The sequence below is a fragment of the Sus scrofa genome, chromosome 14 (assembly GCF_000003025.6).
Source record: "Sus scrofa isolate TJ Tabasco breed Duroc chromosome 14, Sscrofa11.1, whole genome shotgun sequence".
NCBI classification, from domain to species: Eukaryota; Metazoa; Chordata; class Mammalia; order Artiodactyla; family Suidae; genus Sus; species Sus scrofa.
Window position 1 is genome coordinate 30,024,353 of NC_010456.5, and position 27,972 is coordinate 30,052,324.

At 41.1% G+C, this 27,972-nt stretch overlaps 1 protein-coding gene across 10 annotated transcripts in view; it reads right to left on the bottom strand.

Moving 5' to 3' along the window:
- The window catches only part of CCDC62 (coiled-coil domain containing 62), a 38,078-nt gene continuing 14,314 nt past the window's right edge, over positions 4,209-27,972 (bottom strand). For 5 of the 10 annotated variants that reach the window (XM_013982800.2, XM_021074075.1, XM_013982801.2 and 2 more), the window contains 8 exons: positions 27,093-27,194; positions 22,597-22,685; positions 22,142-22,257; positions 19,069-19,794; positions 14,959-15,115; positions 10,782-10,907; positions 6,455-6,548; positions 4,209-5,022 (listed from right to left, as the gene is read on the bottom strand). In XM_013982800.2, coding sequence (XP_013838254.1) covers positions 6,495-6,548; positions 10,782-10,907; positions 14,959-15,115; positions 19,069-19,794; positions 22,142-22,257; positions 22,597-22,685; positions 27,093-27,194 — 1,370 coding nt within the window. In that variant the 3' untranslated portion in view covers positions 4,209-5,022; positions 6,455-6,494. The remainder of the gene's footprint in view (positions 5,023-6,454; positions 6,549-10,781; positions 10,908-14,958; positions 15,116-19,068; positions 19,795-22,141; positions 22,258-22,596; positions 22,686-27,092; positions 27,195-27,972) is intronic. The other 5 variants (XM_021074080.1, XM_013982802.2, XM_021074076.1 and 2 more) reach the window with 2 other exon arrangements.

A 27,972-nucleotide genomic window follows, 5' to 3' on the forward strand; every position in this document is an offset into this window, starting at 1 on the left:
CCCAGCCCCGGCCAGCCTGGGCACAGGTCCGAAGGGGGCCCCAGCCCTTCCACACCCCTAGCCATCGCTCAACTCTCCTCACGCGCACTCTCCACCCCAAACTCAGTAAGTCGGATCTGGTTAACTGGACAAAACCTAGAGCCAGTGAATCTACTCAATGGAAGCACAACTAGACATCTTTTCTTTCCTATATTTATGTGTCAAATGCATACAATTGAGCTGTCCACTCTGTGTGCATCGCTAATGTAACTGCAACTGTTATCAACGCGGGACTGTGGGATGAATTTTCAGAGACTGCAGGCTCCGCAGGCAGACACCCTGCCAGAGCTGAGGCAGGGCTGGGGCAGCCCACAGTCAGATCTGAACCACAGAGCTGGGCCATCAAACTGCATGAACAGATGACACAGGAGGTGGTGTGAGACTTTTAAAAACATTATTACTGGTTTGCTTTTTAAATTATTGGTCCACAAGACTTAAGTTTTAAAAAAAATCACAGTGTTTGCTTTCAAATGGTTATTTTGTTTCTGCTACCCTCAGCTTTCCTCTCAGAATATAGGTATGAAGTCACCCAATATAGGTACTAAAGACTCCCCTTGAGACAGTACCCTGAAGGTTGTCTACCTGTCTATTCTGTAACCTCACTGGTTCCTCACTGCCTAGTCCCAGAACTGATACCGGGAATGTGAAAGATGTATTTGACAAGCCTCTCCTCTCATTCCCCTAAGGAGAGGAATTAACCCTGCTTTACTAATTCCAATCACTGAAAAGCCTCTTTACTAGAAGAACAATAGCTAATATTTACTGAATGCTTATTATTTGCTAGGCACTGGGCTAAATCCTTTACATGTATTATTTCATAATCAATACCATAATCAATAGCTGTGGTGGAAATAAGCCCTGCAGTGAAGGAACTTGCAGGCTCCAAACTTTTTTTTTTTCCTTTGGCTGCACTCAAGCTGCTACAGTGACCTGTGGTGCCATAGTACTCCCAGGCTCCTTTTTCCACACCCAACAAAAGCACTTATCCTGTGAACTTCACTCTTAACACAGCATCTTTTTTTTTTTTTTTTTCTTTTTTCTTTTGGTCTTTTTGTCTTCTCTAGGGCCGCTGCCACGGCATAGCCACGGCATATGGAGGTTCCCAGGCCAGGGGTCTAATTGGAGCTATATCTGTCAGCCTACACCAGAGCCACAGCAATACAGGATCCGAGCCACGTCTGTGACAGCTCAGCTCATGGCAACACCGGATCCTTAAGCCGCTGAGCAAGGCCAGGGATTGAACCCTCAACCTCATGGTTCCTAGTTGGATTTGTTAACCACTGCGCCACAACGGGAACTCCACACAGCATCTTCTTTTAAACCAGGCAACAACTCCTCTGGGTCTAGAACATCTACTACAGCAACCAGCAACCAACTACCACTCTTTCCAATAATAAAGAGTTTATTGGCGTTCTCATTGTGGTGCAGTGGAAATGAGTTTGATGAGGAACCATGAGGTTGCGGGTTCAATCCCCGGGCTCGCTCAGTGGGTTAAGGATCTGGCGTTGCCGTGAGCTGTGGTGTAGGTCGAAGACATGGCTCAGATCTGGCATGGTTGTGGCTGTAGCATAGACCAGAAGCTGTAGCTCCTATTTGACCCTTAGCCTGGGAACCTCCACATGCCACAGGTGCGGCCCTAAAAAAAGAAAGAAAAAAAAAAGAGTTTAATACTGTGGCAGGTGCTGTACTCAACATTGTCAGGGTCCCAGAGCACTTGGCTAAAACATCTCTAATGAACTGTACTCTGTCTGTAGGGAAGATTTTCAGGCTGCTAGGGGGCAAGGACCACCCTGTCTTACTCAGTTAAATACCCCTAGTGCCTAGCAGCGTGTCTGGTGCATTAGCAATGTCCAGTAAATGAAATGAAGGAGTTGAAAAAATGAGCCCTCCGTAATTCAACACCCTTCAACATATAGCTTAGTTTTATGAAAGAGCATTCCTGGGGACCCAAGGATACAAGCCTCCCCACTCTTAATTTGTCAAGTTCACCTCTCAGAACACCTTCCGACAGGAGACCAGGTTCCATTACTGGCTCTGTCACTGGTTGGCTGAGATTCTCCTTGTGGTCAGAATCAGAGTGCCATGTTGGTGTATCTCCAGCCTGTTTAATGCTTCCCCAGGCTATCACAAAGGCAAAACATTTAGACCTGATTTCAAGGAAAACCCAAGAAGACAGAGAGTTTCCATCATCAGGCTTACTAAAATGATGGTGCTGCAATCCCAACAATGCCTCATGACACATAGCCTCAACCTCTCTTTCCAACTCCATCTTGCACCATCCTAGTCCATCAGGTCCAAAAATGTGTCATGCTCCTTACCACCCTAGGGCCTTTGCACATGCTGTTACCATTGTCTGAAATGCTTTTCCTGTTTGCTAGTTAGCATCTACTCATCTTTCAGCTTAGTTCAGATGTCACTGCCCTGAACCCTCTGCCCTTGACCTATGTGCTCCTGTTACATGCTGACACAGTAGCTCAAAGCTCTATTTCATAGCACTTATCAGTTTTTCATGACCTATTTATGATTATTTGATTAAGCTCTGTCTCCTCCACTAGACTATAAACAAAGATTGAGTCTGCTTTGCTCACTGTTGTTGTCTCCAGCGGCCAGCAAAGCAATACTTAGTGTGCGCTCAAATTATTTTGCCTTTTTTTGTTAGCTATCTTGAGCATGCTTTTGGCTGAGAACCCAGAAATCATCATTTGCAGGACTGACTGTGTCCTCATTTGATAAACTCCTCTCAAAGATCATTCTGGTTTTTAACCTACCTTGTCAGCTGTGGTCCTGATTAATGTGTCTGGTTTCTTAATCTGATCTTATTCACTGTTCCCAATCATGTGTGAAGCTGTAGCTAAGATGATTCTGCCTTTTTTTTTTTTTTTCAATTTATTATGATTCTGTTTAAGGCCTATGAACCTTCCTGAAATGGTCTCTAACAAAAGTGTCATTACATGGCTCAAGAGAAACAAAGGTGCATAATTTTGAGACAGGCATAGAACTACAGGTATCTAACCAGAAAAAGAAAATCGCAGGTCAAAGCCACCCAAAAGAACCTCCAGCATCAATTAGCTGCAGCATTTCACAAGGTTCCAAACCTCAGCCATGTTCCTGAAATGAACCAACCTTGCCCCATAGAGCCTCTCAAGCCCATGCATTCTATTAGTACTTTTTAAGTAAAACTGTTTTTAGGTATTTATGTATGATTTAGATTCAGAATTTCTTTCTTTGGAGATATTTCTATTTCTGTTTAGCAGATCTGTTCACTAACTCTGAAAGTACACTTACAGCAGTCTCTTGATGATGGCTGAGATAATTTCTGGCAGGCAAGTTAGAGGTCAACTTAGTTACCTCCTCTTAGGACGAAAGAATGTTGATGTCAAAATATTAAGGCTCAGATCTAGTTTTATCTTGCAACCCTTTCAAACATTCTGAGGCTGCCTCTTTTTAAGAGAAATTGCTCACATATCTAAATAACTTAGGTTGAGAGAGATAAACTGATAATATTAAGGTTTCCATTTTTCAACTGCATGTGCTGTAATTCACAAGAATGTGGAAGGGTAAGAAGAGGCGCTGCAGACACTATAAACTTCTGAGCTACAATACATTTAGATGCAAAGTATGTTTTGACTTCTTTTCAAATCCTTTAGTTCCCTCAAATTGTTCTACTTAGCATCTAATCACTGTTCTCTTTCCAAGTTGACATGCCGCCATGAACCTGTCATAAAGACTAGGGGAAAATTTTAACATTTTGTTTCTCAGAGTGAAAGTCAGCTTCTCCAGGGACATTTCAGGTTTCTAACTGAGAGGCAATAGTTCAGAATCAACTATACCTTTTCCAGTCGTGCTCTCTACAAGCCCGCCTGGCCTGGGGGAGAAAGCAGGCATTTATAAAGAACGGAACCAAACCTCACCCGATTTCTCTTTTCAGCACCCTAATTAAAAAGGCTAAACGAGGTGGCTCTTCCACTCTCATGAAAATCATCTCTGAAGTAGCACTGAGACCTTTTAACAAAGGGGCATTTATACAGCACAATAGAACTTTGATATCTGCAATGGCTTAAAAAAAATACATTCCCATTCCTGAGGAAATTAACTTGCCAGGTTTGGTTTCAAGAGACTAACTCTCCTTATTTCACCCCTGCATAATAAAAAGAAACCAAAGAAAATTATTTTCATTATTAAAAATATTTTTATTGACTGAAGCTGATCAGTTCTTAGAAGGGACAGAGGCACATAGTATATCCTTTAAAAAATCAAATACTTTTATAAGTTAAAGCCGAAATGTTTTAGTCTTTAATGATAAAAAAAATCTGTATAAAACTTGATCTTCCAGCAAGCTTTTGTTTGTATAGATTGATGGGACTGCTACTGACCCACACAAGATGGGGCTCTGCTCAGCTTTTGGAACAGAAGGACCTCGAATGTCCGTAACCCAGGAGATAGTTTTCAGTTAAACATATTTTGTATTATAGCATTTTAAATCTATTTACACAGCAAAGTTCAGGGGTAAAACTGCAAGACAGTACCATTTCTCATGTATTTGGAACCAACTCTGGAAAGCTACTGGCTATAATTTAAACGTATGCACAGGCTTAAAAAAATCAGATAGTTAAAACAGCATTTTCTATGCAAGGATCCTCCATGCGATACTCATACTCTTAAAGAGATTTTTCTAGTATTTAACTGTCGTCTGCATCTTCACAGAGAACCTTTTTCTCTCTTAGCATAATTCCAAGTTTGTATATTATACATAATATACAATAAGGGCTAAGTTCTTATACATGAAAAATATGTCTTACACATGGAAATGGTTAACCTGAAAACAAACAAAATATAGATGTTTGAAAATTAACTTTCAGTTTCTGCTCCTCTCTGGTATTAAATATTGCTTACGAAGGATTACAACCCTCTTTTTGTTTGCAAGGTTAAGTATTAGGTATTGATGTCTGCTTCCTGCCTTCCACATGGATGAGAAATCAGCTTCTGCAGGAAGGAAACAGGGTTAATAAAATCAAAATCAGTGGGCACTGGATAGTGTGCTGTAAACTCCTAGTCTTTAAAAAATTAAGTACACATCCTGATTCTCTATGCAAAATAAGGTCATGCAAAATATTATAAATGTGAAAACATCTGAGCAAAGAGTAAGAATGGAAGACAGGGAGATAGAGAGAGGGCTACTTAAGTCCACCGCTTTCACAGTTTTAAAAATGCTCTTAAAAAGATAAAAAAAAAAAAAGGACTTCTCGTCATGGCTCAGCAGAAATGAATCTGACTAGGAACCATGAGGTTGCTGGTTTGATCCCTGGCCTCGCTCAGTGGGTTAAGGATCTGGCATTGCCATGAGCTGTGGTGTAGGTCGCAGATGCGGCTCGGATCTGGTGTTGCTGTGGCTGTGGTGTAGACCAGCAGCTGTAGCTCCAATTGGCCCCCAGCCTGGGAACCTCCATATGCCGTGGGTGTGGCCCTAAAAAGACCAAAAATCATCATCATCATAATAAAAATAAATAAATTAAAATGCTCTTATGTTTATTTATTTATTTACTTATTTGTGTGTTTGTTTCCTTTTTAGGGCTGAACCCACGTCATATGAAGTTCCTACGCTAGGGGTCAAATCAGAGTTACAGCTGCCAGCCTGCACCACAGCCACAGCAACACAGGATACAAGCCGCATCTGTGACCTACACCACGACTCATGGCAACACGGGATCCTTAACCAACTGATCGAGGCCAGGGATCGAACCTGCAACCTCACGGATCCTACTTGGGTTTGTTAACCTCTGAGCCACGAAGGGAACTCCAAAAAATGCTCCCCTATGTTTAAATGGAAAACAACTGAAATGACTTTGCCTTTTATCTTATCAAAGTGGATTATATATATATATATATATATATATATATATATATGAATAACTGCTGTACAGCAGAAATTAACACAATACTGTAAATCAACTACACGTCAATTAAAAAAACAACACCACCTGGATTCTAAAGCAACTTTACATGTGAAATAAAGGTCTGACAGAAGGAAACACAAATCAGGAAAGTGCTTACTGGGTCAATAAGCCTTTTTATAAGTCTTGAAACCCCACTGAAAGCCTTCTTTCCAGACAGACATTCAGATGAAATGCTGCAATGTTAGTTGAGTTTCTGAGTTTAAAATCTATGTGTATTCACTTTTTAGATTTAAAATTCTGGGTAGTGAGAATAAGGATTTTTGATCTGCATTTCTCTTATAAGTAACTGACCTTTTCCTCTGATTAAATTTAGAAGGTGTGTATAAATAGGTCAAGCAAAAGAGAAAGGATTACAGGTTACACAAACGCATTGCCTGCCGTGACTCCACATTATCAATGTTCCTAAGTTACTTATTAAATATCAACTGAGATACAAGGTGGGATAAGGAAAGGTGACTTACCCATGATCACAATGAATTCTGAGGTTGGCTTTTGTTTTCTTCAATTACTGAGAAGGGTATTTTTTTCAGCTGATTCTTCTGAGACTTCCACATTCTACAAAACAACTCCCAAATTAGTACCCAGGATAGGACAATTAGAAAATGCTTAAGAGGACAATACACAAATACAGCAGAAATGCCTTTAAAAGACCTTAGGGAATGAATGAAATGCAATGGAGAGTAATTTCATACGGCCACCAACCATCCACCCAGCAAAGATATACTGACTTCCCATTCATGCGTGGGGCCCCTCTGTCTCTAATTCCATAGTTGGAATGCTCTGTTGGCTTTACTGTGTGTGTTATGGCTAAACTCTGGCAATCAGCTAATGCCCAGATGTAACTGGGTCTTTGTCAGCTTAATATAGACCTCGGGGTGAGCCCTGTGTAAAGACAGTGGTCACTGGTCATCAAGAAGAATCAATTTTTTAATCCATTACACTGCCTACTGAGGTTTTAGCTAGGTGGGTTTGGAGGAGATAGCTTAAAAAAGAAAAAAAAGGGAGTTCCCGTCGTGGCTCATGGGAAACAAATCCGACTAAGAACCATGAGGTTGCAGGTTCAATCCCTAAAAATCAAAAACAAACAAACAAGGTAACAGTAGGCTCCACCGGAGGGGAGGGGATTAAATGAGATAATAAGTGAAGTGTGGTTGACACAATGTAAATAAATTTTTTTTTTGGTCTATTTTCCTTTTCTAGGGCCGCTCCCGCGGCATATGGAGGTTCCCAGGCTAGGGGTCTAATTGGAGCTTTTGCTGCCAGCCTACACCACAGCCACAGCAACACGGGATCTGAGCTGCATCTATGACCTACACCACAGCTCACGGCAACGCCGGATCGTTAACCCACTGAGCAAGGCCAGGGATCGAACCCACAACCTCATGGTTCCTAGTTGGATTTGTTAACCACTGCGCCACGACAGGAACTTCAAGAAACTCTTTATTCACAAATGAATGACAAGACTGTCTACATAGAAAATCCTAAGAAAATCTACTTGAATATCAGGTGAATTAAGCAAAGATGCAATTTACAAAAAGCAATTATAGTTCTTTATCACCAAAAAACAATTTGAGAATGAAATTTAAAATACGATATATGATGGCATCAATAAACAAAATATTAGGAATAAATTTAACAAAAGATACCTACAATAAAAATCACAAAACATGGTCCAAAGAAAAGAAAGATCTAAACAAATGGAGATATACTCTGTTCACAGATAACAGTTCTTCCTAAATTAATCTAAATTCAATGAAATCACAAAATCAGACAATATCAGAGTATGCTTTTTTTTTTTTTTAAATGAGAGTTGCAATGTTTATTTCAGGTTCTTTCTCTTTTTCTTTTTTGCCACTCCTACAGCATGTGGAAGTTCCCAGGCCAGGGATTGAACCTGCACCGTAGAAGTGACCAGAGCCAGAGCAGTGAAAAAAAGAACTGCCCAGATTGTACTTTTAAAAATTGGAAAATTCAGAACATTGTAAATCAACTATAATTTTTTTTTTTTGTCTTTTTGTCTTTTTAGGGCTGTACCCAGGACATATAGAGGTTCGCGGGCTGGGGTCTAATTGGAGCTACAGCTGCCGGTCTACGCCACAGCCACAGCAACGCCAGATCTGAGCCACATCTGTGATCTACACCACAGCTCACGGCAACACCAGATCCTTAACCCACTGAAGGAGGCCAGGGATCAAACCTGCAACCTCACAGTTCCTAGTCAGATTCCTTTCCACTGAGCCATGACGGGAACTCCTCCAACTATAGTAATTTTTTTAAATAAATAAAATGAAGATAAAAAAATAAAAAATAGAAATTGAAAAATTGATTCTAAAATTGCTATGGACCTGGCAAAGGGCCTAGATTAGCCAGAATAATTTTTCAAAAGAAGAAGAAAGTCAAAGACAATACTGATTTCAAGACTTTCTATAGCATTACATAATCAATTCAGCGTGGTATTGGTGTAAGGAGAACAACGAGATCAATGGAAATGATCGGAGAGTCTAGAAATAGACCCTTGAATATATAGTCAATTGATTTTCAGCAAAGTTGCTGAGAGTAATTCAACAGAAAAAGGGCAGTCTTTTCAACAAATGATGCCGGAGCTGAATCTGTATGGAGAAAAATGCACACTGATCATTGCTTCCCACCATCCACAAAATTTAAATCAAGATGAACCACAGACCTTTTCTACCATGTAGAAAAAAAAGAAAAAAATGGACTGGACTTCAACAAAATTTTAAATTTCTGCCCTTCGAAACACATCTAAGATAATGAAAAGGCAAGTGATAAACTGGGAGAAAAATTCATTACATATCTGACAAAAGAAAAATAACTTGTGTCTAGACTATATGAAAAATTCTTATAACTCAATAACAAAGGAAACAACTCAATTTTAAAATGGGCAAAAGACTGGAGTTCCCATTGTGGCGCAGCAGAAACAATCCGACTAGGAACCATGAGGTTGCAGATTTGGTCTCTGGTCTCGCTCAGTGGGTCAAGGATCCGGCGTTGCTGTGGCTGTGGTGTAGGCCAGTGGCTACAGCTCTGACTGGACCCCTAGCCTGGGAACCTCCACATGCCATGGGTGGGGCCATAGAAAAGACAAAAAAATAAAATAAAATGGGAAAAGACTTAAAGAGACTTCACAAAGGAAGATCTATGAAGGGCCAATAAGCATAGGAAAAGATGCACATCACTAGGTTGTAGGAAAATGCAAATTACTAAACGGCAAGGAGATTTACGGTGATGAGCCACTTTGGATTTACCAGAATGGTTAAAATCAAAGGGACTGACCAAACCAAGGTTAGGTGAGGATGTGGAGCATCTGGAACTCTCATAACACAGCTGGTAGGGATGTGAAATGGTACAATTACTTTGGAAAATGATTTGACAGTTTATTAAAAAGTTAAATCCTAGAACTAGCAATTCTGCTTCTAGGTATTCACCTTAGAGAAATGAAAATGTAAGTCCATTTAAAAAAAAAAAAGCTAATGTAAAGATGTCCATAGCAGTTTTATTTGTATTAGTTCACAACTGGAAACAACCCAAATATCCTATCTACATGAGAATAAACATTCTGTAGTCTATTCATACAATGGAGTACTACTCAGCAATAAAAAAGGAGTGAATGAGGTTGCAGGTTCGATCCCTGGCCTCACTGAGTGGGTTAAGGATCTGACGTCACCATGAACTGTGGTGTAGGATGCAGACGGGGCTCGGATCCTGTGTTGCTGTGGCTGTGGTGTAGGCCGGCAGCTGTAGCTCCAACTGGGAACTTCCATATGCTATGGGTGTGGCCCTAAAAAGCAAAAAAAAAAAAAAACAACCCACAAAAGTGGGACAACCAGATATGAGGGTCTCCAGATATGATGGAATAGGAGGTAGACTGCATCATCCATGAGGAGTTGTGCCAAAACAAACAAAAAACTGAAACTGACCCCAAGTCTAATCAAGTCGCTAGATGGAAATACTAGTTTACAGGAGTTTATCAGGATAGATGACTGTGTGAAATGACGGTGAAGATGGAGTCAGCAAGATCCAGGTTGTGGGAAATTTTACAGGACAATGACCCATGTTTCCTTTAATGAACAGCACTAAAAACAAAGAAAGAAGGAGTTCCCGCTGTGGGACAAGAGGTGCAGTGTCTGCAGTGCCACGATGCAGGTTCAAGCCCCAGTCCAGCACAGTGGGTTAAGGAATCCGGCATTGCCACAGCTGTGGTGTAGGTTGCAACTGTGGCACACTGGGCTGGGAATCGAATCCACATCTCCACAGCGACCCAAGCCACTGCAGTGGGATCCTTAACCCAATGCACCAGGGCGGGAACTCCAGTGATTTACTGTTCATTTGTTTGGGTCCTTATCTGTTAGAGATACAGAATGAAGTACATATAAGCAAAAAGATAGGACGTCCAAGATTTGCTTTAAAATGTTTCAGAAGAAAACAGGTATGGATGGGGGAGGTTAAAACAGAAACAGAAGAAAGCGGAGGGTCACTGAAGCTTTGTGATTATGAGTATTCTTTCTACTTCTGTATTTGAAATTTTCTATACTGAAATGTTTTTGAAAAGTCCCCTGGAATTTCTATGCATTGGCCCAGATAATTGGAAAGAGGAAGTGTGGGCGTGGTAATGTTTGCGTATGGCTCTCTCTTTCTTCCTTAAAACCGACGTGCTACCTGCAGCCCTGAGAGACATAGACACTTTCATTCTAACAGAGTGAGGTTTGCACACAGCTACTGGAGGATTTGCACACCAGGGGTGTGGTCAAAAGGATAGGAACCACGTACGTTTTTGGCGCCAGTGCTGAGATTCTCAGAGCTGATGGGGAGCAGAGTGCTCAGTTCCAGATCAGTGACCATTTGACGAGATTCTGCCAGCAAACGCTGAAGCTTACTTGTGGGTGAAAAGTCATCCTGCAAAGACAACACAACGTTAGCCTTCGTGAAATCAAGAAGCACTTTTCCCTGTGCATGTTCACAAATGGAATGTGACAAATACAAATAACGCTTCATTAATATTTCTTTGACTTTAGGTATTACAGGTCAAAGTAGGACATTAAATCCCAGGAGAGCCAAATTCTGTTCCTTCTTAGAACCTACTTGGCTAGATCATTCCACTTAAATAGAACTTATCACAACTAATTAAGTAATATCCACGTGATAAAAGAATCCTAGGCATTGTTTACCTCTCTTAAATCAACTTGCCGAGGCCTTCGTGACCATGTCAAAATACTTACAAAATGTAACTCTAAACTAATGGCCTGTTAGCTTTTAAAAATATGTGGAAATATGCTTTAGATTGTTTGTTCTTGTTTAATTTTCAACTTTGTGTAAAAAGTTTTCCACAGTGTACAATCTTTGAGTTTTCCACAGTGGACACACAACTGTACAATGAAGTGTACAATCTGATGAGTTCTGACATATGTACAAATCCATGAAACTGTCCCCACAATGAATAAGGGTCACTTTTTTTTTTTTTTTTTTTTTTTTTTTTGTCTTTTTGCTATTTCTTGGGCCGCTCCCGAGGTATATGGATGTTCCCAGGCTAGGAGTTGGAATCGGAGCTGTAGCCGCCCGCCTACGCCAGAGCCACAGTAACGTGGGATTCAAGGCGTGTCTGCAACCTACACCACAGCTCACGGCAACGCCAGATCATTAACCCACTGAGCAAGGGCAGGGACCGAACCCGCAACCTCATGGTTCCTAGTCGGATTCGTTAACCACTGTGCCACGACGGGAACTCCAAGGGTCACGTTTTTAATTTAATTTTTATTTTATAATGGAGTATGGTTGACTTGCAATGTTGTGTTAGTTTCAGGTGTACAGCAAAGTGATTCAGTTATATCCATATATCCATTTTTTTCAGATTCTTTTCCCATATAAGTTATCACAGACTATTAAGTAGAGTTCCCTGTGCTCTACAGCAGGTCCTTGTTGATTATCTGTTTTACATTAGTAGTGTGTATCTGTTAATCCCAAATGCCTAATTTACCCCTCCTCCATTTACCACACTTATGCCCCTATGGAATTACTGCCTGAGTACCTTCTCCCCATTCCCAGACAACTAATGATTTGCTTTCTGTCACCAGAGATTAGTTGCATTTTCCAGAATTTTATACAAATGCATTACATACTTTACATACTTTCATCTCTCTTCTTTTTTTTTTTTTTTTTTTTTTTGTCTTTTTGCCTTTTCTAGGGCCGCTCCCATGGCATATGGAGGATCCCAGGCTAGGGGTCTAATCGGAGCTGTAGCCGCGTCTTCAACCTACACCACAGCTCACGGCAACGCCAGATCTTTAACCCACTGAGCAGGCCAGGGATTGAACCCCCAACCTCATGGCTCTTAGTCCGATTCATTAACTACTGAGCCACAACAAGAACTCCTCCAGTTTTTTTTTAGCTAGTGCAAATAAAGCTACTTAAGTACTTGTGTGGATGTATGGTTTTATTTCTCTAGGATTCGAATAGCCAGGTCATACAGTAGGTGTATATTTAGCTTTTTTTTTAAAGTAGTTCTTTAAAAGAAACAACCCAAATGTTTTCCAAAGTGGCTATACTATTTAGGAGTTCCCGTCGTGGCGCAGTGGTTAACGAATCCGACTAGGAACCGTGAGGTTGCGGGTTCGGTCCCTGCCCTTGCTCAATGGGTTAACGATCCGGCGTTGCCGTGAGCTGTGGTGTAGGTTGCAGACGCGGCTCGGATCCCGCGTTGCTGTGGCTCTGGTGTAGGCCGGTGGCTACAGCTCCGATTCAACCCCTAGCCTGGGAACCTCCATATGCCGTGGGAGCGGCCCAAGAAATAGCAACAACAACAACAACAAAAGACCAAAAAATAAATAAATAAATAAATAAAAATAAAAAAATAAAAATAAAAAAACAAAGTGGCTATACTATTTACATTCCCAACATGGGTGAATGAAAGGGCCAGTTGCTCCTGATTCTAGTCAACATTTGCTATGGTCAGTTTTTAACAAAGAGAACTAACACACATCAAACACCCATCAGGGGCCAGGCCCTACGACATCTCATTTAAACCAAGCAACTGTGATGTTGTCATTGCACATTTGCAGGTGAAGAAACGGAGGCTCAAAGAAATTAAATAACTTTCCCAAGGTCACTGATCTAAGACAAAGCAAAATGGGGATTTGAACCCAGATCGATTTGATTTCAGAGCCAGATACTTCCCAAAATAACATCACCAAAAGCAACTAAGTTTACTTGAACTTATTTTCTTTATGAAAGGACTGTGATGAGGACCCTGTTCATGATGAGGAGATGCTGGCTCATTCACAATAATGAAAAGTAGAAACAACTTCCCGGCCTGTCTGTAGGGGTGTGGACAGACTGTGGTTGATTCAGTCAATGGACTGCACATCAGTCAACAGTCAAGATGAAGAGGGAGGTCCGCAAGTTGGGCATGGATGAAGGTCACAAAATACTGATAAAGTTGGAAAACACGTGGCAAAAGGATATAGATAGCATTTTATCATTTATTTACATTTTTATTATTATTATTATTATTATTTGCCTGTGCCTGTGGCATGTGGAAGTGCCCAGGCCAGTTACTGAACCTGCCCCATGGCAATGACGCAAGCCCTATAGTGACGATACCGGATCCTTAACCCATTGCACCACAAAGGAACTTCCTAAGCACATTTTAAACACACACAAAACAAGAGTATGCAATGTTTAAGTGTACACTTTTACAGAGTAAAATCATAAAACAAGTATGGAAGCAGCTTCAGGGTTAACTGGTAGGGGTAAGGGACAGGGACAGGATGGCCCATGGACTTGTCCTGTAACATTTTATCTCTTTAACAACTTGAAAAATAAAGCAAATATGGCAAAATGGAATCATATTAAATCTGAATGTAGGTGTGCATACTCATTTGTTGTATTTTTCATTTTTTGTGTGTTTAAAATATTTATTAAAAATGGATATATCGGAGTGCCTGTCGTGGCTCAGTGGTTAACGAATACGACTAGGAACCATGACGTTGTGGGTTCAATCCCTGGCCTTGCTCAGTGGGTTAAGGATCTGGCGTTGCCAAGAGCTGTGGTGTAGGTGGCAGATGTGGCTGGGATCCCGTGTTGCTGAGGCTCTGGTGTAGGCCGGCAGCTATAGCTTCAGTTGGACCCCTAGCCTGGGAATCTCCATATGCCGCAGGAGCAGCCCTAGAAAAGGCAAAAAGACCAAAAAAAAAAAAAAAAAAAAAAAAGATATATTAATCACTTGGAGCGCCTGAGGGACACCTTACCTGAAGCTAATCTAAAGTATACTGAGTTAAGAATACGACATAGTGTCCCTGAGGATGTGGGTTTGATCCCTGGCATTGCTCAGTGGGTAAGGATCTGGAGTTACCATGAGCTGTGGTGTCGGTTGCAGATGTGGCTGAGATCCCATATTGCTGTGGCTGTGATGTAGGCCAGCAGCTATAGCTCCGACTTGACCTCTAGCCTGGGAACTTCCATATACTGCAGGTGTGGCCTTAAAAAGAAAAAAAAAGAAAAAGAAAACAGAAGGGAAACAAAAAATAAAACAAGGCGTTCCTACCACAACACTGTAAGTCAATAATATTTTAATAAAACTTTAAAAATGAAAACAAAACAAAAAAAATCAAGGAGTTCCCTAGTGGCTCAGCAGGTTAAGGATCCAGCATTATCATTGCTGTGGCTCTGGTTACTGCTGGGGTGTGCGTTTGATCCCTGGACTGGGACCTTCCTCACGCTGTGAGCCCAGCCAAAAAAAAAAAAAAAAAAAAAGTAGTAAGGAAACAGAAGGTAAGTAACTATGACTTCAGTTAAAAAATATAATTATAGTCCTATAATTAAAAAAAGAAAGGAAAACTGAAGAATAGCCAAAATGAAGCATGCTAACAATTAGTGCTACAGGAGAATGAAAAGGATGCTCGAGGAAAAGTCTTGCTTGAGTAAGCTGGGTATTTCTAGGCGAAATACAAACCTTTTCACTGGGCAATGCTGCATCTTTGTTAATTAACAACATCTTAGGTGAGTTCTTTTTATCAGAAGAGGACTCTGTCTCTCTCAACTTGTCATCCTCTCTTAAGGCAGATTGGGAAGAACCCAAACAGCGGGAATGCTGGATGGCAATCAGCTCACTGTGAACAACATCAAAGACAGGCAGCTTGAAATAATAGCAAACTTATGTGTTACCAAGACTCAAACTTGTAAGTATCTCAACAGGACAAAAAAAAAAAATTTTTTTTTCTTTCTTTTTGACTGAAGCAGCTCAATTTGAATAGAATATTATAGATGTGAATATTTGTGTGGAGTATTATAAATTCATACACACCCTTCACAATAAGAAGTCAAAATTCTTCCATAAAAGGTAACTATAGAGAATTGCCCTCCTCCTACTAACCACCCCCCCAAAAAAAGCAAAGATTTGAGGGACAGCATCATCCATAAGAGAAAAAAAAATAACAGTATAAGGTTAAACATGTAAAGATTGTAGGTTTTTCCAGAGTTCCCGTTGTGGCGCAGCAGAAATGAATTCGACTACAAAACATGAGGTTGCGGGTTCGATCCCTGGCCTCGACCAGTGGGTTAAGGATCCAGCGTTGCTGTGACCTGTGGTGTAGGTCACAGACGAGGCTCGGATCTAGCGTTGCTGTGGTTGTGGTGTTGGCTGGCAGCTACAGCTCTGATTAGACCCCTAGCCTGGGAACCTCCATATGCCCCGGGAGCGGCCCTAGAAACAGCAAAAAAGACAAAAAAAAAAAAAAAAAAGATTTTAGGTTTTTGATTTGTAAGATTAATTTTTGTTAATGGTTTATTTTTTAAATTTTTATTTATTAATTTTGGGTGCCACACCTGAGGCATGTAGAAGTTTCCAGTCCAGGGAACCAGTGCCACAGCAGCAGCCAGAGCCACAGCAGTGACAACGCTGGATCCTTAACCTACTTCACTGCAAGGGAACTCATGTTAATGGTTTTTCAGAAGTCCTTTTGTGAAAGTAGAATAGCACTGTTGTTAATATCCTTAATTCTCTATCAGTTCTTGGTAGTTAGAGAACAAACACATGTAGCTAAGCTTCTGGGATGTGATTCAAGTCTGGGCTCAAAGCAGAGATAACAGCAAAAGAGGCCCTGGAAGCCTCTGCCTCCTGGACCCGGTAACCAAGGCAGAGCAGGCTTCTCCCTCCACAGGTAAACCCCTCTCTGTTAGATGGAACGGTGGTATAAACGCCAAGTTTTGTCAGATAATGAAGCAGGTACACAAGCTCTTATAATCTAAGGAAAAAATAAGAAAACACAATTATCTTTTCTACTGCATCACATATTTGTCATGCGATGACTTGGCATGTGTCTCTGCTGGCAGGACAAGGAGTCATGTGAGTTATTTCATGCCAAGGATGTAAAAAGGGCCTTGAAAGAAAACTGTAAAGCTACTTTTAAATTTCTTGCATGTATTTATTTATTTTTCTTTCTTCAGCCACCCTGAGGCATAGGGTAAGTTTCCAGGCCAGGGATCCAATCTGAGTTGGAGTTTTGACCTATGTCACAGCGGCCGCAACACCAGATCCTTAACACCTGTGCCACAGTGGGAACTCCTGGAAGGAAGTTCCATAAAAACCATAAAATCCTATGAAAGTCAATATGGTGATTAAAATAAGGCTCTCAATATAGAAACTTCACCTTTTCTATAATTTAAGATTAAAGAGCTAGGTTTTCTCTAAAAATAGCAGACATTAGTATAGTGCCACTCAACTACAAGATTCAGTAATTCTAATAAGATGAGCCTAAATACTAACTTATTACAGTATACTTTATTACAGACTGTATATGCTAAAAACAAATCCATTTTCTTCTCTTAAAGAAACTAGTGGGGGAGTTCCCGTTGTGGCTCAGTGGTAACAAACCCAACCAGATCCATGAGGATGGGGTTTGACCCCTGGCTCTGATCAGTGGGTTAAGGATTCTGTGTTGCCATGAGCTATGGTGTAGATTGCAGATGCAGTTCAGATCTGGCATTGCTATGGCTGTGATGGAGGCCGGCAGCTGCAGCTCTGATTCGATCACTAGCCTTCCATATGCCGTGGGTGTGGCTTAAAAAGACAAAAAGCAAACAAACAAAAATACCTAGTTGGGGGAGTTCCTGCTGTGGCACAATAGGATCAGCGGTGTTTCTGCAGCACCAAGTTGCAGGTTTGATCTCCAGCCTGTACAGCAGGTTAAATATCCAGTGTTGCCACAGCTGCAGCTTGGATCTGACCCCTGACCAGGGAACTCCGTATAACTCGGTGTGTGGGGTGACCAAAAATGAAAAAAAGAAAAAAAGTTGGATAAAGGTGGTCAAAAGGCACAAACTTCTGGTTATAAGATAAATAAGAACTAGGGATTTAATGTACAGTATGTTTAATATAATTAACACTGCTGTATGTTATATATCAAAGTTGTTGAGACAGTAAACCCTAATAGTCTCATCACAAGGAAAAAATATATATTTTTTTCTTTTATTTTGTATCTATATGGGATGATGGATGTTCACTAAACTCACTGTGGCTATCATTTCATGATGCCTTTTTTGTTTGTTTGTTTGTTTGTTTTGTTTTTTAGGGCTGTACCCGAGATATATGGAAGTTCCCAAGCTGGGGTTGGAACTGGAGCTATAGCGCTGGCCTACACCACAGCCACAGTAACTAGGAATCTGAGCTGTGTCTGTGACCTACACCATAGTTCAGGGCTACGCTGGATCCCCAACTCACTGAGTGAGGCCAGGGATAGAACCTGCGTCCTCATGGATACTAGTCAGATTGGTTTCCGCTGAGCCACAACAGGAACTCCTCAAGACGCATTTAAATCAAATCACTATGCTGTACACTGAAACTTACACAGTACAGTAGGTCAGATATTATCCCAATACATCTGGAAGGAAAAAAAACCCTGGAGTTCCCGTCGTGGCGCAGTGGTTAACGAATCCGACTAGGAACCATGAGGTTGCGGGTTCGATCCCTGCCCTTGCTCAGTGGGTTAACGATCCGGCGTTGCCGTGAGCTGTGGCGTAGGTTGCAGACGCGGCTCGGATCCCGTGTTGCTGTGGCTCTGGCGTAGGCTGGTGGCTACAGCTCCGATTCAACCCCTCGCCTGGGAACCTCCATATGCCGCGAGAGCGGCCCAAGAAATAGCAACAACAACAACAACAACAACAACAACAACAACAACAACAACAAAAAAGACAAGAAAAAAAACCCAATAACTTTTACCACCTTATTAAATACAATTATTCTTTCTCTTGCATGATTTTAAAAAATAAGTTTGGGAAAGGTAAGGTGAACACAAAGGCCAAAGCAGTTAGATGTATAAATAAACCAATGGGGGCAAAAAGAACTTCTTATCTGGGGTCTGGGAATGTAATCTGGACATGAAAGGAAGAGCTTATCAATTCAAAAGGATCCTGGGTGAGGAATGCCCCAGAGCAGCATTCTATTCTATAAAGTGACCTCCCCATTTGTTTTAAAATAAAACATGTTTGCTCAGCTTGGGACAACTGGCTTTGTTTTTAGGCAAAACCTTTGCCTCAGAAGCTATCCTAGGTGCAAACTTCTCACTGGAATCTAATACAGTCTCTTTGCACCATCAAAAACTCAACAACCTAGGAGTTCCCGTTGTGGCACAGCGAAAAGGAATCCAACTAGTATCCATGAGGATGTGGGTTTGATTCTCAGGCTCACTAGTGGGTCAGGGATCTGGCGTTGCTGTGAGCTATGGTGTAGGTCACAGATGCGGCTTGGATCCTGTGTTGCGACAACGAGCTGTGGTGTAGGCCAGTGGCTGCAGCTCAGATTGGGCCCCTAGCCTGGGAACTTCCATATGCTTCAGGTGTGACTCTAAAAAGCAAACAAAACAGAACGAAGAAAAAAAAACCACCAACAAAAACTACTCAACAGCCTAGGCTGTGATGAAAAGAGGAAATGGCTTGTCTTAAGCGCAATTTCTCTTTGCAAATACTGCTTTCCCTCTAATGGTCGGCCTGAAGTGGCTACTGTAGCCCCCTTGATATGTCTAAGCTGGCTTCCTGGGTGTTTACCAAGACAGGAAAGTTGACTAACCTGGTGGAGGAGTTATATTTGGTTCCACTGGCACTTTCGGCACAAGTGCACACGGATTTGTGGCGAACAACCCTCTGCACTTTGGAAGGCTTAAAGATGCTCATCCACTCCACATCAGACATGTGGCCAGGGGCTTCAATCACAAAGTTACTTGGGTGGCAGCACTTGGACTCCCACATGTCACTTTCATCCAGACAGGCTTCATTTTTATGGCAACAGGAGACTCTAGACCTCTCCAGCTGATCGTGACATTCGGTATCCAGCTTTTCTGGTTGTTTGGAGGCAGAACAGTTGGCCAGGCCCAAGTAAACACTGACGTCATGCCACTTTTCGTCTGATACAGACGTTGATGTCTCTGAGAGTTGTTTCTCTTCATTCTGAACCCCAATTCCATTACCTTTTGGTGATTTTGCATGGATCTTGCAAAATGTACTTGTGTTTTCTGGTTCAGTCTGGATTTTTGCTCCCAAAGACCAAGACTTTTGTTTCTCCACTAAGTCTTTTGCAAACAGAGATGAGATAGCAATTACACTTTTCCCCCCAAATGAAGTATTAACCTGTAGTTTCTTCTCTTTGCATACATCACAAGAGCTCTTGTCTGACCTATTTTGCTGAACCGACGTGGTCTCAAATTTTTGGTCCTTAACCAGTGACTTCTGATTTTTCTCCCTCTTAAAATCGACTTTTAGGTGGTTATTTTCAAGGTCTGATAAACACATGTCTCTGCTATGGTGGCATTACAAAAAACAGAAGTTATAAGGTATACTTGATATGATACTATCATCCTAAATATTTCACTCAAACCTTATCAGTTGTGCTAAACTCTACTAAGACCCATTTGTCTGAGTTGAAAATACAAGGTAGAATTTTTATATTCCTCAGAGCCCGATTTTAGCCCAACCTCCTCCAGGAAGTCTTTCTGATCACCAAGCCCACAGACCCACTCTCCTCTTACCATCCTTAATGCCCACTGTACTTATCATCCATATTGCAAGTCATTATTTCACTGATTATATTATCTAATGAATCAGACAGCAAATTTCCTGTTATATCATTCACTGATGGTTTCATATGAATACCCTGTCTTCTCCATAGACTCTTTTGTTTTGTTTTGGTTTGGTTTTTTTGCCATTTCTTGGGCTGCTCCTGAGGCATATGGAGGTTCCCAGGCTAGGGGTCGAAAGGGAGCCGTAGCCACCGGCCTACGCCAGAGCCACAGCAACGCGGGATCCGAGCCACGTCTGCAACCTACACCACAGCTCACAGCAACGCTGGATCCTTAACCCACTGAGCAAGGCCAGGGATCGAACCCGGAACCTCATGGTTCCTAGTCGGATTCGTTAACCACTGAGCCACAACGGGAACTCCCTCCATAGACTTTTATTTTTAACAGGTAGAGGCATTATTAATCTTCCTGGCACCTATCACCTAGGACAGCCTTTAGTATATACTAAGCGTTCTGTAAATACTGGTTGATTATCTCTTATTTCTCTTCTTAATTCCATTAGTTTCACAGTTAATGGAGGTAAAGGCAGGACTGAAAGGCAGTGGAGATTCAAGGTCCAAAAATAAACTGTAAAGTGCCAAATGTGTTTACCACACTGTTTTCTTGACCAGCTCCCATTCATCTGTTGGATTCTTATGTAGCTACAGACTGAAAGCTGGTCTAAAGTAAAAATGACACATGTGCACAAAACAGAACTGAAAATGTGATAACCCTTTAATAAATCATCTGTTGCGGTTTTTCATATCACACGTGTTCGGGTATTCTAATCTGTGTGATTCTGATGCAATCTTCAAGAATGGGCTAAGCCACTTTACATTCTTAAGGACAGCCTCGGTCATCTAGCCCAGGTACCTCCCAGGGGAAATGAAGTGCCAAAAGGAAGGGCCAATATGTGAGGGGGTTTGCCTGCGAGAGAACGCTGGGTTGGTTTGGTTTATTAGCAGCAGCTGCAGCTGGATACAGAATAGTGTAACGGTGCCCAGAAAAAGACTTCGAAGAAAAAGTACAGCAAATGCAGCAAGTTCTGGTGAGTCCCCAGTCACACTGTCTGTGGAAACAGCTGCTTTTTACAACCCTCCCTGCAACTACTAACCACCCCCACCCTGAACTCTTCTCCCTGGGGAAAGGATCTTGCAGCTCCCAGCCAGGCTTCTGACCTTACGCGCAGTTGTGGGGAACTCCCTGAATTCCTGTTCCTTTCCACAACTCCCTGTGTCATTTCTACTTGGAGAAGTGGATTAAATTGAACTGTAGGACAGTTACATGCTTGTTAAATTAAACCACACCTCATGTATTTATATTCTAGCTTTACAACTGAATTCATACACTGCCTGTTATAGGCAAGAGTAGTAAATGTTTCCTATTAACAAGGAAAACAGGAAAATCAAGCTAAGAGCAGAGATCGCCCTTAGCTGAACTTCGACTGCTGTAATTTATTGCATTCTTTGGCATTATTTCTTTTAGGCAAGTACCGTGCCCTGTACATCTTTATTTCCCCTATTCCTAGCCCAGCTCCTAAAATAGTGAGCATACTGAATGAATGAATAAATGATTCATTTCTGTAATTTCTACTTTAGCTCAAAGCCTTCTGCCTAACAGACACATAGATACTGTGTTTAATGAATTTTATCAAATGGCTAGAGTAAGATCATGCCTACGATTTTTTTTTTTTTTTTTAAGGGCAGCACCCACGACATATGGAGGGGTCCAATCAGAGCTGTAGCTGCCGGCCTACACCACAGCCACAGCAATGTGGAACACGAGCCCCATCTGTGACCTACACCACAGCTCAAAGCAATGCCAGATCCTTAACCCACTGAGCAAGGCCAGGGATGGAATCTGAGTCAGATTCATTTCCTATGAGCCACGACAGGAACTCCTAATAACTCTAAGATCACATCCTACTACAACCTAGGATTATAGTGATAGTTATTAGCTCACGTTAATTTATTCCCTACCCTTTAGAGAACAGTAGTAAGTGCTAGCCCACTGTAGATACTTAACAAATATTGACTGCATGATGGAAAAAAATACAAGATCATATTAATAGCATCTTACTAAGATTACCTGGATTCCAGGGCCTTTGATTCCTCCATCTTTGAGTCATATATTTGTATTAATTCCTGAGAATTCTCCACATTGAAATTAAGAAACTGCAGATCACGTTGTTGTTTTACGTAAATCTGCAGCGGATATTGATAAATCAATACAAGTGCAACAAGAAAAGTAAAGCGACAACTGGCACTTTCAAATGCTAAAACAGATCAAATAGTGATGGGTAATACGCTAAATATGTTTGCTTCTAGCTTCCCCATGTTAATAATGAGACTTGTTAATATAACTAATCTTCTCACCTTTCATTACCATAAGCAAGAACCATCTTTTAGGTTAATATGATATACCTTTAATGTAGTTAGGATTCTAAAAGCACCATAAGCAAAATCACCAGGCATACACTTAACCTAATTTGATGTTAGTTTATAAATGTTTCCCATTCAATAGAGAAGGTACCTGGGACCCACCTGTCTCAGATTGTGCAGTTCTGCATTCATGCGTTCCTGCTTTGACTTTGCGATATCAAGTAACTCATCTTTCCTTTTTTCTCTCTCTTCTATTTAAGAACAATTATTATTAAAATATTTTCTATCAGCCATATCAACACAAACTTCTCCATTTCCAACAAATTTTTTAATAATGCTTTTTTTTTTGGCTGCACCCACAACATGTAGAAGTTCCCCAGGCCAAGAGTCAAATCAGAGCTGGAGCTGAGGCCTACGCCACAGCCACAGCCACATTGGATTCAAGGTACAGCTGCCACCTATGTCACAGCTTGTGGCAATGCTGGATCCTTAACCCACTGAGCAAAGCCAGGGATCAAACCTGCATCCTTGTGGAGACAACATTGGGTCCTTACCTGCTGAGCCACAGTGGGAACTCCAACAGAAGTTATTTTTATTTTTTATTATTTATTTATTTGTCTTTTTTTTTTTTTTGCCATTTCTAGGGCTGCTCCCAAGGCATAAGGAGGTTCCCACGCTAGGGATCTAGTCGGAGGTAGCCGCCGGCCTACACCAGAGCCACAGCAACTTGGGATCCAAGCCACATCTGTAATCTACATCACAGCTCACAGCAACGCTGGATCCTTAACCCACTGAGCAAGGCCAGGGATGGAACCCGCAATCTCCTGGTTCCTAGTCGGATTCATTAACCACTTAACCATGATGGGAATTTCCAGAAATTATTTTTATTTTATTTTTTAATTTATTTTTATTTTTTGTCTTTTTAGGGCTGCACCTGCATCATACGGAGGTCCCCAGGCTAGGGACCTAGTTGGAGCTGTTGCTGCTGGCCTAGGCTGCAGCCACAGCAACACCAGATCCGAGCCTCGTCTACGACCTACACTACAGCTCACAGCAACGCTGGATCCTTAACCCACTGAGCAAGGCCAGGGATCAAACCCGAAACCTCATGATTCCTAGTCGGATTTGCTTCCATTGCGCCATGATGGGAACTCCCAGAAGTTATTTTTAGATGAAAGTATTAATCAAATTATTTTCCTCTTTTTTTCGGGGGGTAACTTCTAATCTCTAAAGTTAATACATATTGTTTTATTCTTTATTCATTTTATATTACACAGGTAACTTATGATGCATTTTCCTTATAAAAATCCAAACAATATATTGCTTTTATCAACAAAAAGAAAATTAACATTATAAGTGGTGAAAAAATTACTGTTTTCACCAGTATATGAGTCACTCTGATATAATCTTACAATCAGCCCATTCCTATGTATTCTTTTTTTTTTCTTTTTGGTCTTTTTAGAGTTGCACCAGTGGCATATGGATGTTCTCAGGCTAGGGGTCGAATTGGAGCCATAGCTGCTGTCCTACGCTACAGCCACAGCAACCTCAGATCCGCCTATGTATTCTCACTGACCAAAGACTAAAGATATTTTGGACCTATGATATTTGAGCTAAAGATACTTGTGACCCCCATAGGCAGACAGACTTGTATTTCCATTTTAATAAAAGCACAGTGGTCCTTTAAAGACTTTCTGCTTGGAATTCAGCAGTAACTAGTCAGATTCATTTCCACTGCGCCACAACAGGAACTCCTGTTTGCAAACTTCTTATAACAACATGTACAAACAAATGAAACATGTCTCTAAGCCTGGGTGAAAAACTTCAACAAGAGGAAAAAACGTTTTGGACTTAAATTTTGAAGATATCTTCCAACCTCAAATTAAAAGCGTTAATTTTTAGGAGTTCCCATCGTGGCTCAGAGGTTAGCAAACCTGACTAGCATCCATGAGGACGAGGGTTTGATCCCTGGCCTTGCTCAGTGAGTTGAGGATCTGGCATTGCTGTGAGCTGTGGTGTAGGTCACAGACAAGGCTCAGATCCCACATTGCTGTGGCTGTGGTGTAGGCTGGTTAATTTGACCCCTAGCCTGGGACCCTCCACATGCCACAAGTGCGGCCCTAAAAAAAAAAAAAAAAAAAAAAAAAAAAAAACGTGTGTGAATTTTTAGCCATGGCACCTGACAGTGTATTATGTTAAGCCTTTAAATATTATTTTTAGGCTTTATTCATTTTTTTTAAAATTAGATTTTTTTTTTTTCTTTTTGCCTTTTCTTGGGCCGCTCCTACAGCATATGGAGGTTCCCAGGCTAGGGGTCCAATCAGAGCTGTAGCCGCCAGCCTACGCCAGAGCCACAGCAACGCCAGATCCGAGCCGTGTCTGTGACCTACACCACAGCTCACGGCAACACCAGATCCTTAACCCAGTGAGCAAAGCCAGGGATCGAACCCGAAACCTCATGGTTCCTAGTCGGATGTTAATGACTGAGCCATGACGGAACTCCAAAAATTAGATTTTTATTAGTGCGGTTTTTTTGGTTTTTGCTTTTTAGGGCCGCAGTTGCGCCATACGGAAGTTCCCAGGCTAGGGGTCTAATTGGAGCTGTAGCTGCTGGTCACAGCCACACAGGATTCTTAACCTACTGAGCGAGGTCAGGGATTAAAGCTGCATCCTCATGGATACTAGTTGGTTTCATTACCACTGAGCCACAAAGGGAACCCCTTTAATTCACTTTTGTAGTTTAAACATATAAAATAATGTTCTGAGACAAGGGATATGAGTGGAAAAGATGTTAAAGAAATCAGCTTAGGAAATGAAAAAAATTATTTCGCAAAATTGACCCATTACTGTATTACCTAACAAATTCCAGATACTTTACCTAGTAACACATAAGAGAATGTATGAGTAAACATAGATGAATCAAAGGAGACTATTAAAAGAGCCTGTGAATTTTTTTTTCCTTCCTCTGACCTCCCATAGCAATTTATTCATAGCAGTTGTATAGACTAAAATCTGTGGCCAGTGAGCTTCTTAGTCACTAGCAAAGTGCCTGGCACACAAAAGCTGATCCAAAGATTGTGGGAATTAAACTGTAAAGCTAAATAATGTGTGTGTGTGTGTATACATATATATGTATATATACAAATATGTATCTATATATATATTTACATATATAAGGATACAATATGTATCTTTATGTAAGAGATACAGTATTACTTTGAGATGCAGCAATTCTGGAAATAATGGAAATAGTGACCTCTAGTGTTACAAAACTGCATCTCCCCAAACTTTAATCATATGAGAATAAAACTTGGAATCTCATTTGAAAATGCATTTTGGAAGTTCCCGCCGTGGCACAGTGGGACTGATGGTGTCTCTGTAGTGGCGAAGTGCATTAAGGATCTGGTGTTGCCACAGCTGTGGTGTAGGTTGCAATTCTGGCGCTGATTCAAATCCCTGGCCCAGGAATTCCATAAGACGGGGCCAAAAAAAAAAAAAAAACACCCATTTTGCGCTTTAAGTTACAGAGCTGTGTTCTCTGTATTGTCTTCCTAGAAGGAAGGACACTGAAGGTGGGTATGAGCAGACCCCAAAATGTTCACTTCATTTCTATTTGGAACTTTACCTCCAAATCTATGATTTTCTTAATACAAACTACCAAAATCTTCTTGGCTAGCAGGGCCATATATAGATTATATCCATATTCCAGTGGTTCTCAGTTGAGAGTAGAGAAAGGAGGAAACTCTGGCATACGGGGGTGGTTGGGGTGGAGTGTAGGAGAATAATGGGGATGTAGCACAATTTTTACACTTAGGAGAAGGGGCCCTAAGTTAGACCTTATTGATAATTTTTTTTTTTTTTTTTTTTTTTTTTTTTTTTGGTCTTCGTAGGGCTGCAACCAAGGCACCCTGAGGTTCCCAGGCTAGGGGTCGAATCGGAGCTGTAGCTGCCAGCCTACAGCACAGCCACAGCAACGTGGGATCTGAGCCGCATCTATGACTTGCACCACAGCTCATGGCAATGCCATATCCTCAACCCACTGAGCAAGGTCAGGGATTGAACCTGCATCCTCATGGATGCCTTTGGATTCATTTCCGCTGAGCTGCGACAGGAACTCTGACAAATTTGCTTTTAAATCATGAAATATTCATCTCTAACATTTTTATTTTGGGGTCATACTGATGTAATAAGACACATGAGTATTTTTCCAACTGTAACAATTATAGGTAATATAGTTGCAAACCCAGAAAAATGGTAAATTCCTAATTTTTATCTAGTACTAGTTGTAAAAGTATCAACATCCTTCCTTCTTCAGCTCATATTCTTCATTCATGAAGTATTATGTATTAAAATGTATGTATTATATAGTAATATGTAGGTATTAAGCACAAGTAGTATGTTTTTAGTGAGAAGCATAGTCACGCACTTGAGCTGAAAGGGAGCGCTGCTCCTCATTTTACAGAAGAGGAAACAGGGTTACCGGGAGGCATAATGACAGCTTTAAAATTCCCTACCTGGTCCCTCCTCATTTCTCAAAGGGTGTTAAATTATTTTGTGGGAGGTACAATTCTTTTACCTCCTGTCATGACAGTATCATAGAAAGTTCAGGTTATAAATACATAACTATACAGTTACTTAAACTAGTTATCTTTTTTTACCAGTAAAAACTAGTTCATCATGCAGGCAACTTTTCTCTTGCTTGAGGCGAATGATCTCTTCTCGCTGTTCATTATTTTCTGTTGTCTTTTCATTGAGATCCTCTTCACAGATGGAAGGAATAGAAAGTTCTCAGATAAATACTAGTTTCTAGAAGAATATACACTGTGAATACTTCTCGTGTCCTCAGCACCCTCTTCCAGTTAATATGAATCTACAGCCAAATCTACAGTTGGATCTACAGCCAAAACATGTCCCATATTCAACATCTCATGGCACCCCTGGCAATGACCCTGCCAAGGCTTCCACCATCTCCCCACTCAAACCTTGCATCTCCCCTTGCAGTCTTCTGTCCACAGAGCAATCAGAGGCATCTGCTGGTGTCACTTCTCTGTTAAAAGCCCTCAGACTACACTTAGGACAAAATACAAACTCATTATCTTAAGCCCTGCACAGCCTTTCAATCTGTTCCTTAAACTTCACCCAACATTAAAACCCACCCCAGGGCTTTTGCATTTGCTGTTTCTTCTACCTGGAAGGTCTTGGCCCAGATCTTCACACATCCTCCCATCATCCAAGTTTTAGCTCAAATGTTCTCTTTAAAGATGTCTTCCTAGCACACCCTAACTGAGTCTCTTTCCCTCACTTCCTAGCCCTCTATCCATGATCCTATTTTTATTTTTTAATAATGAATTTATAAAATAAGGCATAAAAGTTGATAAAACAGACTGCTTTTTATTTTTTTATCTTTCCTAGGTATACAGAACATTCAAAAAACATTTATCGAATGTCCGCAATGTACCTCAGGGACTGTGCTATTAACCAAAGATCAGAAAAAGAGAGGACAGAGCCCGTCCCTGCTGTCAGGGGTATTATGTAAGT